Source organism: Molossus molossus, unplaced genomic scaffold, assembly GCF_014108415.1.
Source record: "Molossus molossus isolate mMolMol1 unplaced genomic scaffold, mMolMol1.p scaffold_m16_p_12, whole genome shotgun sequence".
NCBI classification, from domain to species: Eukaryota; Metazoa; Chordata; class Mammalia; order Chiroptera; family Molossidae; genus Molossus; species Molossus molossus.
Genome location: NW_023425347.1, coordinates 69,863,603 through 69,875,721, shown reverse-complemented (window position 1 = coordinate 69,875,721; position 12,119 = coordinate 69,863,603). Strand labels below are relative to the sequence as shown.

At 39.1% G+C, this 12,119-nt stretch overlaps 1 protein-coding gene across 1 annotated transcript in view; it reads right to left on the bottom strand.

Annotated features, from left to right (window-relative positions):
* STIL (STIL centriolar assembly protein) overlaps positions 1-12,119 on the bottom strand; it is a 47,685-nt gene that overhangs the window by 9,925 nt on the left and 25,641 nt on the right. Inside the window, exons 10-13 of the mRNA XM_036256802.1 lie at positions 10,901-11,015; positions 8,131-9,084; positions 7,102-7,267; positions 341-572 (exon numbers count right to left, since the gene is read on the bottom strand). Coding sequence (XP_036112695.1) covers positions 341-572; positions 7,102-7,267; positions 8,131-9,084; positions 10,901-11,015 — 1,467 coding nt within the window. The remainder of the gene's footprint in view (positions 1-340; positions 573-7,101; positions 7,268-8,130; positions 9,085-10,900; positions 11,016-12,119) is intronic.

Sequence of the window (12,119 nt, the reverse complement as noted above, 5' to 3'; positions counted from 1 at the left end):
TAAACGAATCAAGTAAATTTGTTTCATAATTCTTAATAATTCTGAAACTACTTTAAGTGTACACTAGGAACAAACAACTAAGTAAGTATAGTGTACATAACGAGAGTCAGGTTTCTCACTGTTGGGAAAGAAGTCTTAAATAAGAAAAAGGGGTGTTGAATTGGAATCAGAGGATTGATAAGAAGTCAAGAATTTTCAAATACAGATAGATACATAAAGAAATGAATGTAGATGTAGATGTAAGCATGGATTAGCATGCACCTATGAGTTAGATCACCAAAAGAATCTTAGAATTTAATATGAAAGAAGTAGGATGAATATTGAATCAACGAGACCTTACTTGGATACAGAAGGTGGCTGATTAAATTCTTCTTCCACAGCAATGTTGCTCTCTTCAAAACTTGGAATATCAACTGCTTTTATGGAAGATGCACTACCTGGAGGACTTGTAACTTCATTATTAATATCAACAGAAAAATTCATGTCCTCACTAGAAATCTTGGTATCATCTTGCTTCAGTTGAGAGTCAGGTTCTTGATGATCATCTGCTGCATTCCAGAACAAACTAGCACCTAGAGATTAAATGTTTGAACACATATTAAAACAAATATTCCACTATAAAAATAATTCTCTGATAAACCTTTGTTAAGTAAGACTATCTAGATTATTTTAACACAATTATATAGAATTGTTTTCAGGTTACATTTCCTCAGAAATGTTACAAAGAGTTAAGTGGAAAGTGGGGTAACAAAGGGAAAAAGGATATTCTGGGCCCTATTTCTTCAAGAGGTATGGCTCTCAAATGATATGTGTGTGTGTGTGTGTGTGTGTGCGCGCGCGCGTGTTTTTATCCTCACCCGAGGACATTTTTGCATTTATCTTCAGATAGAGCGTGAGGGAGAGGGAGAGAGAGAAACATTGACATGAGAGAGACACATAGACTGGTTGCCACCCACACGACCCCAACCAGGGCCGGGGACAAACTGCAACCGAGGTACGTGCCCTTAGCAGGAATCGAACCCAGGTCTCTCTGGTCCGTGGGCCAATGCTCTAACTGCTGAGCCAAACCAGCCAGGGCTCAAATAATGTGTTTTACATATTAAGGTTTGAATACAATTTGGTGTGTGTGTGTGTTGATAACCGCTGTTCTAAAAAAACAGAAAATATATAAAATACCAATCTCTAGGCTCTAATTTTTATACCTAAGCACAATATTTATAAGGCTATATTAGGGATATATTAGACATATGTAATATCAGGCACGTATTTAAAAATAAAATGTTACTCAAACTTTATGGATCAGTTGTACAAGTATTTGCAGAACAATTTGCATGTATTATTATTTAAATACTTGCTATTTTTCTTTAACTCACTTTATTTTTACCTAGCTTCATTATTTACAAGAAATCATTGATTTGAAGTGTTATAGTTTTTCCAGTACTCCTAAGTATAAATATATCTACAAAGTATAAGATATTCATCTGTATACCACCCTAAGACATCTTTTGAACCTCAGGAGAATTCATTCTACAATTCAGGAAATACTGCTTTATAAAAAGATTTAAAGAAATAGTTAAAAACAAACAGTAAATCCAAGTCAAAATGGATTCTACTTTTAGGGCCCATTTGGATAATGATATAAAAATAAATTAATAAAAGCATGAGTTAATCTTGTATTCAACTAAACATTAAAAAAATTTTTAAGGACAATTTTGAAAAAGTTATGTAAGTACTGCTACTCTTCCTGAATACATATAAGTATATATACTTTTGAGAATTAAGTATTATTATAGAATAAATGTGCTTCTAAGAACCACTTAATTCAAATGATTAATAATTCATTTTTCTGCATATAAGTAATATCTCTGAATATGAATCCATAAGGTTTTAAAATATTTACATTCTATATATCATGCTTGAAAACATTTCAAATAATTTTAGAATATCAGTTCAAACATCAATAACTTCATTCGATTATCACTTATTCAGCACACATTCTTTTAGGCATCGTTAGGTAATGAAGATACAACACTGAGTAAGACAGTGTTCCAGATCCCAAAAGCTTACAGTCTAGTGACATATATAGACGATGAGCAACTGTAATACAATTATGTACAGAACTTTACAAGAGGACATAGGAAGAAACTGCACTTTCTGGTATGTTTATTTAGCTCACTATACCCACAGCTTCTATACCACCATCCCTCTGTAGCGCACACGCGCGCGCACACACACACACACACACACTTTCCCTGGGAACTGTCACCTCTGCAATGAACTGAGATGGCACTCCAGAAGGTATGTCTCTATTATGTGATTCTCAACACCCTTACCATTAAACCAGGGAATAAAACCTAAACCAAACTTGGGCATTCAGGTTCTCTGCAATTTGATGCTGGGACTGAAGTATAGTACCCTGGTTTGTGCATGTGGCTAGAACTGTGCAACACTTAAACTTTGGAACTCTGAGTGAGCTATATTTTGAAATGTAAAGTAGTGAAGACTACAGACAGAGTAAAGTGAAACAGCCATGAAGAATAACTGGATAGACCTTAGTACTCCAGCTTCTAGTACTAGTTTTTCCCTAAAGTCTGGCCCCATTCTTGGCCTTGGCTTTCATGAAACATCCCCATATTCTTCCAGTAAATTCCTTCCTTGCTTAATTAGTTCAAAGTGGTTTATGTTGTAGCCAAGAAATCTTCCTATTATTATTTTTTTTAATCCTCACCTGAGGATATTTTTCTATTTATCTTCTGATTGAGTGGCAGAGAAGGAGAGAACATCGACGTGAGAGGGACACATTGACTGATTGCCTCCAGCACAATCCTGACCAGGGCTGGGGACAAACCACCACTGAGATACGTGCCCTTGACCAGAATCGAACCTGTGACTCATTGGTCTGTGGACCGACGCTCTAACCACTGAGCAAAACTGGCCAGGGCTAGCCAAAGATCTTAACTGAGTAATACCTGAATTTGATTTATAAATGTGCATGAAGTTCTTGCTACCCTCACTGTTTGTTCCCCTCTACATGGATAGTTCAGAAAAAGAATACAGAAATCTATTTTTCTTATTATCCCTCTTAAATTTTTATTCTTCAGGCTGAATTCTTCACCTGTTACTTTTGCAAGGCTTATATTATCAACCCACCTACACTTTGACATTTGAGCATCACTGTCTTCATTTCCAAAAGTAGCTCAATCTCAACAGACTAGAGTGAACTCATCCTTTCTTCTTTCCTTCTCTAACTTGCCTACTTCTGTTCAATATTACCACCATTCCTTCTATTATCCAGGCTTAAAATCCTGAAGTAGCTTTTATTTTGATATTGGAATAATTCTAGATTTATAGAGAATATAATATATAGAGTTCCCATATACTTATCATCTAGTTTCTCTTAATGTTAACATCTTACATTACCATGATACATTTGTCAAAATCGAGAAACTAATATTGGTACAGTACTATTAACTAAAACTATAAATTTCATTTGGATTTCAGCAATTTTTTTCACTAATGTTCTTTTTCTGTTCCAGGATCCAATCTAAGATATCACATTGCATTTATTTATTTTATTTTTTAATAATCTTTATTGTTGAATGTATTACAGATGTTCCTCTTTTTTCCCCCATTGACCCCATCCTGCCATTTCCCACACTGTTGTCTGTGTCCATTGGTTATGCATATAAGTTCTTTGGTTTATTTCTTCCCACCTCCTAACCCCTTCCCTTTGAGATTTGTCAGTCTAGTAACCCATTTGTACTTCTAAATCCCTTCACCTTTCACCCATTCCCCCAATCCCCCTCTCCCATCTGGCAACCAACAAAATGTTCTCTGTATCTATGAGAATGTTTCTGTTCTGCCTGTTCATTTTGTTTGTTCATATTTTTTATCTTTTTCTTCAAGAAGAACCTTCAACATTCCATATAATAACGGTTTGGTGGTGATGAACTCCTTTAGCTTTTCCTTGTTTGGGAAACTCTTTATATGGCCATTGATTCTAAATGACGGCTTTTCAGGATAGAGTGATCTTGGTTGTAGGTTCTTGCTTTTCATCACTGAATATTTCTTGCCACTCCCTTCTGGCCTGCAAAGTTTATTTTGAGAAATCAGCTGATAGTCTAATGGGAACTCTCTTAACAGGTAACTGTTTTTCTCTTGCTGCTTTTAACATTCTCTTTTTGTCTTGAACTTTTTGCATTTTGATGATGATGTGTCTTGGTGTGGGCCTCTCAGGGTTCATCTTGTTTGGGACTTCTATGCTTCCTGGATGTATATGTCTGTTTCCTTCACCAAGTTAGGGAAGTTTTCTGCCATTATTGTTTCAAATAGGTTTTCAATTTCTTGTTCTCTCTCTTCCCCTTCTGGCACCCCCAAGATGCGAATGTTGGCACGCTTGAAGTTGTCCCAGAGGCTCCTTACACTATCCTCATTTTCTGGGATTCTTTTTTCTTTTTGCTGTTCAGATTGGGTGTTTTTTTACTTCCTTATATTCCAAATCAATTGTTTGCTTCTTGGCTTTACCTACTCTACTATGGAATCTGTGTAAATTATTCTTTATTTCATTTAGTGCCTCCTTCATTTCTGACTGTGTATTCTTCATTTCTGACTGGTCCTTTTTTATGCTCTTGAGGCCCTCACTAAGTTCATTTAAGTTCTCACTAAGTTCACTGAGCATCCTTATAAGCAGTGTTTTGAACTCTGTATCTGTTAGGTTGCTTATCTCCATTTAGCTTAGTTCTTTTCTTGGAGATTTTTTCTGTTCTTTCATTTGGGGCCTGTTTGTCTCATTTTGGCTGCCTCCCTGTGTTTGTTTCTGTGTATTACTTAACGAGAGGTATGGGGCTAGCTGAGACCAGATGCTGCTTGTTTGAAAGAATTTAGGAAAACCTGAAGCAGGATCTAAGACAGGCCAATCCTAAGCAACTGGCAACAGCTTGGGTGGGCCTGAAAGTTGGGTGGGGCGGGGCCTTGGGGAATCACCAGGGCGGGGCAACCAGTGTGAGCCAGGTTGCTGGAGTCCCAGATATCGTGGCTGTCTGCCGCTCCAGGGAAGGGCTCACCAAAGGAACAAAGGCCTCTGACAGTATGTTTGTCCCGGAGAAAACCCCTCTCCAGCCCTCGCTCCAATGCCAAACAGCTCAGTTCTTCCCTGTATGTCTCTGGTGCCCCTCGAGCTGCCTCCCCTCCGAGCTTAGAGGGAGTAAGTCTGATAAGTCCGTGTGCGGGCCCTTTAAGAGGAGCTGCCTGAGGCTCCAGCCGCCTCAGCCTCCCTGAGCCTCAGTTCCTGCTAGTTTTTCCAGCCAGAAGTTATGGGGACTTCTCTTCCTGGCACTGGAACCCTGAGTGGGCGACTGGTATGGGACGGGGACCCCTCAGTCCTCAGGGAGGACCTTCCCAGCCGAGGTATCTTCCTGATTCTTATCCGCCACACGTGGGTGTGGGACCAGTCCGTCCGCCTCCACCCCTCCTACCAGTCTCAATGCGGCTGTTTCTTTAATTCAGTAGTTGTAGGACTTCCATTCAGCTTGATTTCAGGCAGTTTTGAATGATGGTTGTTCTGTAGTTTAGTTGTAACTTTGATGTGGTTGTGGGAGGACGCGATACCGGGTTTACCTACGCTGCCATCCTGACCGGAAGTCTCTCACATTGCATTTAGCTAGAGTAACTTTTTTTTTTTTTAATCCTCACCCGAGGACATTTTTGCATTTTTTGTTCAGACAGAGCGGGAGGTAGAGAGAGGAAGAGAGAGAGAGAAACATCGATGTGAAGGGACACATCGAGTGGTTGCCACCCGCACGACCAACCAGGGCCGGGGACAAACTGCAACCAAGGTATGTGCCCTTAGCGGGAACCGAACGCGGGTCTCTCTGTACCGCAGGCCGACGCTCTAACCACTGAGCTAAACCGGCCAAGGCTAGCTAGAGTAACTTTTGAATCCTCCCTCTTCCTCAACTGCTATATCAAATTAATTATCAAATTATCAACATTTTATATGACTCTTCCTCTTCATTCTTATCACCACTACTCTATGTACTATACATCTTGCTAGACTCTGAGGACACAATGTTGTTCTCGAAGATTTCAAGGCCTTCAATGTTGCTTACCAAATAAAGTACATAGTCTTTTGTAAAAGATGTAAAAAAGGTTCTCCGTAACATTATAATGTATGGTACTGAACAAACAACTCAGAGCCCTGTATTTCTTCACTGAGCTCACACTATTTTCTCTACCCAAACTGTTCTAGTATCTCTGAATTTCACCTACTAAAATCCTACATATCTTTCAAGGCCCTGATTCAATAACAGTGCATAGATGAAACCTTCCTTGACCCCTCAAATCACAGATGATTTCTCTTATTAGAATTGAGTCCAGCCTGGGAAAGTAGAAAAAACAATGTACTATGTTATGTAGTTTCATTTCTGTTTTCAGGTATAGTTTTATTTCACAAATAGTAAAATTAGCCCAGCCACTGTGGCTCAGTGGTTGAGCGTTGACCCATGCACCTATAGGTCACCAGTTCGGTTCTTGGTCAGGGCACATGCCCAGGTTGTGGGCCAAATCCCCAGTGGGGGGCATGCAGGAGGTGGCCAATCGATGTCCTCTCTCATCGATGTTTCTCTTTCTACCTGTCCCTTCCTCTCTTTCTCTAAAATCAATAAAGAAAAAAGAAATTTTAAAGAGTAAAATTACACCAAGACTTTAAGAAGTGCCCTGGACAGTTTGGCTCAACAGTTAGAGTGCTGGCCTGTGAACCAGAGAGGTGCTGTTTCGGTTCCCGCTAAGGGCACGTACCTCGGTTGCAGTTTGTCCCCGGCCCCGTTTGGGGTCCTGTGGGTGGCAGCCACTCGATTTGTCTCTCTCACATGGATGTTTCACTCTCTCTTCCTCCCTCTCTCCTTCCCGCTCTATCTCAAGATAAATGCAAAAATGTCCTCGAGTGAGGATTAAAAAAAAAAAAAAAGACTTTAAAATGATATACTCTCATTACTTTGGTTTTGATACCATGCACCAATGTCAATGTAAAAACATTTTAAAGTAGACATAAAAAGTACTTTTTAAAATTCCTTATAAAAAAATGAAAAAAGAAAAAGAAATTACCTGTGCTCACAGCAATGCTTACACTTTTCCTCATGTGTAAACCAGGGGACGACTGTGCTTCCATGGAAACCAACTCCACTTGTCTTGCAGCCTGCCCCGCATCTTCAACAGTGGTAGTTTTAGGGGAACAGGACTGAAGAGACTGTGCTTCCAATAAACGCTGAATCTATATTAATTAAAAACATACTTTAAACTGACAGTGAAGTAATCAACAAAACTGGCAGCTGAGTTTAAATATAAATTACATAGTGCCCCAGTTATAAATAACTAAATTTTAACTATATTTTCTCATATTTCAACTAGACGATACCATAAAACTTACTCAATGTAGAAAATCATTATCATTCATTATTAAGAAAACTTTGGGCTAAGTGTAAAAGTGAAAACAGCCCAGCCAGTGTGGCTCAGTGGATTGAACGTAATCCCATGGACTGAGAGGACCTGGTTCGATTCTGGTCAGGACACATGCCTGGGTTGCAGGCTTGATCCCCAGTGGGGGCGTGCAGGAGGCAGCCAATCAATGTTTCTCTCTCACATCTATGTTTCTATATCTCTCTCTCCCTTCCTCTTTCTCTAAAAAAGCAATAAAAACATTTTTAAAAAAATGAAAATGTAAGAGTTTAGATTAGCATTCATAAATTGACACTCATGTAAAAAAACCTAAATGTTAACAACTCAATCCTACATCTTATTCCTATTTCACTTAAAAATCAAAAGTATGGTAGGAGGTATATCCTGACTCTATGTATCAAATATTAGACATTTTTACACAAGATTCTTCTTATAAAGGTTAATCAGAATTGCCTGTGTTTGGCCACGCTGAAACTGGAAATATTAATAATAGCTAACGGTTACTGAGTGCTTCCTGTTTATGACACTATACGAAGAGCTTTATGTATACTTTTATAACCCCACAAAGAACATACTACATAAGATATATTTTACAGATAAGAAAACTTCAGGCATTAAAAATTAAGTTACTATTTTAATACCAGGAATTTAATAGAACTAAGAAAGCTCCCAGCAAACCTGTGCCTGAAGTAGCCTCAGCTGTCTGTCTTGTTCTGTGAGGAACCTATATGCATCCGGAGATAGTCCCATCATTCCATTATCTGACCCAGTCTTGGGTGTGTGCATGCACACTGCACACGGCTGCGGGTTACATGAGTCCACATGTGAAGGGAGTCTTGCCACAGGTGATGGTTCTATATTGCCGTGGGGAGAACAACCACCCATGCTTCCCTGAGGTCTCAAGGCTATAGGACTACTTGAAGAATAGAATGCATTATGGTACAGAGCTGGAAATAATGAATGTTTCTGAAGAGCTTCAGATTGGAGGTCTTGAACAGATCCTACTGTATTCATTCCTTGCCAAGAGTTTATTGGACTATACTGAATATGGCCATGATGCTGACAACAACTGCAAACATTTGTGGAATAGTAAGATGGTGATGGGGGAGTAGGCATTTGAAATTCCATTGGTTTCCCTGAATTATGAGGTGAAAAAATAAAATTGTGCGGGTGGGACTGTGGAGTAAGAGAAGACTGCCTAGAATTAAATGAGGAAGATCTTATAGGATACTCTTCTTTGTGTACATTTCCAGAAGAAACTGTCTGAAGCTTTTCAGATGCATCAGGAGAAGGCCCATTAAGAGAAGATGGCTTAACAATGTTCCGTATATGGGGGTTCTCATTCTTACAGGTAGATAGCTGTCTTACTATGCAGTGTCTCAAAGGAATAGTGTCCTGGTTTAATTGATTTGGAAGCTCTTTGAAGGAAGGCTCTCCAGCTTCAGCTTCTCGGCTATGTTTCTCATCATAATGCTGGGGTTGCAGTGGTTCCAAGAGTTCAGAGTGGTTAATTGACAAAGGAGGATTTTCATTATTCACCATTTCCAAAGAATTAGGCAGAGCATTTGATTCTATGAAATTGCTATCCAACACAAGTGAAAGTTCTGGAACTAATGGTTGAATCTTAGAAACCTAAAATGGGGAAAAAGTGAAAGAGAAAAAGTATTTTTTAGGAGAAAGATATATGCTTCACTTTTCATAGGCCAATACTTCCCAAATTATATCGTTATTCATTAAAAAAGGGTTTATTCTTTATCTACACAGTTGATACATATTTTCTGGGCATCTTCTATGTAGTAGGCACTAGGAATACAATTGTGAGCAAAATAAACAAGGTCCTGCCCTGGCCAGTTTGGCTCAGCGGTTAGAGCGTCGGCCTGCGGTCCGGAGAGACCCGGGTTCGGTTCCCGCTAAGGGCACGTACTTTGGTTGCAGTTTGTCCCCGGCCCTGGTTGGTCGTGTGGGTGGCAGCCACTCGATGTGTCCCTTCACGTCGATGTTTCTCTCTCTCTCTCCCTTCCACTCTATCTGTACAAAAAATGGAAAAATATCCTCGGGTGAGGATTAAAAAAAAATAAAAAATAAAAAAAAAAATAAACAAGGTCCTCACCCTCAAAGAATGAAACTAAGCATCTCATAAACTTATATAATGATGTAACTCCTTTTACTGGACCACTGATCATTGCTTAGATCACAGATCACATTATGAGAAACTGTTTTACAACAGACTTTTTTATACTCTGAAAAAAAATTGTCATAGGCAAAATGCTTCAACAGATTCAGTAGCAAATAATGTTTCTGAATCTGAAATAACAAGGAATCTTCCAATTAATATTTCATAATATTTTTCCACTAAATGAAAGTATTCAGTTATTCTTTATACTGGTACCAACTAAAAGAGTTGCAAGAGCACAAAGAGGAGTAAACAAAATACTTGTTGTGGTAAATTTGGTTATAATTTGATATTAATTTTTTAAAATCTTTCCCATTCCCACCCTGGCTTGTTTGGCACAGCGGTTAGAGCATCAGCTCGTGGACCAGAGAGTCCCGGGTTCAGTTCCCGCTAAGGGCACGTACCTTGGTTGCAGTTTTCCCTGGCCCCAGTTGGGGTCGTGTGGGTGGCAACCAGTCAATGTGTCTCTCTCACATCGATGTTTCTCTCTCTCTCCCTTCCTCTCTCCCTCCAGCTCTGTCTGAAGATAAATGCAAAAATGTCCTTGGGTGAGGATTTAAAAAAAATAATCTTTCCCAATCCCTTTTCTTCTAAGAAACAGTTAATTCAATTAAGGTGCACTAATTCTAAAATGACCCATGGTTGGCTGCAATAAAAAATTATGGCAAGATTTATAAGACCCAATGTCGAGCTTTGGTGATGAGTTTACATGGGTTAAAAACACCAGATTCTGAAACCAAACCTCCTGAATCAGAATTCTAGCTTTACTACTTAGTAGCTGTGTAATCCTGGGAAAGAAACTTAACTGTGTCTCAGTTTTCTCTGGGAATAATAATTATACGTACTTATGACACATGTATATATATTACTACATAAAATAACTATATATACCTGTGAGGAATATATATATGTAGACAGCCATATACATATAGATAGCTAGAATAAAACTTCAGTAAGTTTTAGGTTGCATTATTGAGTGCCACCAAGGTTTCTAGCCACCAAGGTGAGTACTTTTTTTGTTTGTTTGTTTATCCTCACCCGAGGACACTTTTCCATTTTTTGTACAGATAGAGTGGGAGGGAGAGAGAGGAAGGGAGAGAGAGAGAGAAACATCGACGTGAAGGGACACATCGAGTGGCTGCCACCCGCACGACCAACCAGGGCCGGGGACAAACTGCAACCGAAGTACGTGCCCTTAGCGGGAACCGAACCCGGGTCTCTCCGCTGAGCCAAACTGGCCAGGGCAAGGTGAGTACTTTTTAAGATCAGTGATACCTTCTGACTCACTGGATGAGGACTAGGAATTGGTCTTGGAGAAAAATCTTCATCTTCAACACCAGAGTCATGATCATTTATTGGCATTTTCCCTGGAGATAACTTTTGGGAAGACCTAAAGAGCAGAGGGGGAGACAAGAAAAAGTATACAGTAATCCAGTGTTTGTTTGTTCTTTCTTTTTGAAGTTGAAGAAAGTCCTTTAATAAGCCACAGTAGTATTTGGATCACTTAACTTAGTATCTGACAACCACAAATTATTTTCTTTTTCAGGTCAATGTTAGTTGCCCAGTACAACTGGCCCAATCAGACTCACGCTTAATAAAATACCCCTTTGTCTGATCATGACACGTTAACTTAGTTATTCTTAATGTAACAAGAAACCAACAGTCACTGAGCATCTTTTGTTTAAGCACTCTGAGGAATGTAGAAATAAATAAGACATAGCACCTGCCATCAAAAATTTTATAATCTGGTGATAAATATCTATTCACTATCTTAGACACTGTTAAAAAGGAAAATCAGCCTGGCCAGTGTGGCTCAGTGGATTGAGTGTTGTTCCATGGATTGAGAGCTCTCAGTTCGATTCTGGTCAGGGCACATGCCCGGGTTTTGGGCTCAGTCCCCAGTGGGGGGTGTGCAGGAGGCAGCTGGTCAACATTTCTCTCTCACACAGATGTTTCTCTCTCTCTCTCTCCATTCCTCTCTCTTTAAAAAAATTAATAAAATAAAAAAATATTAAACAAACAAAAAAAAGGAAAATCAAAGAGGAATTATTTTTCCCATGCACTTATTTAAATATCTGTGATAAGAAAATACTTTGAGACATTAATTGAGGTAGCACCTCCCATTTAGTCAGTTGCACACATTGTATCGCAGGTAGCATGCCCCAGCAGAGACATAGAGCTAGTACTGAGTTTCAAAAGCTGAAATTAGAGTTTAAGACTAAATTTTGGAAGATTATATGAATCAGGTTTTTTTCCGCATCCTAAACTAGATAAAGTCTCAATAGGATGGGTTAGGGAAGAGGAAACAAAAGCCAGAAGGAAGCTAAGAGAGCTTAGACCTTAATGGATTCCCTAAGAAAGGGTCCTGCATCCTACCTGACCAGCAGGAAGAACAACAGAAACGGAAGATCTGAAACAATGAATGGGCTACCAATGAGATCAGGAAAGAAATCACAAACTTCCTGGTAACTAATGAAAATGAACATGCAACAAT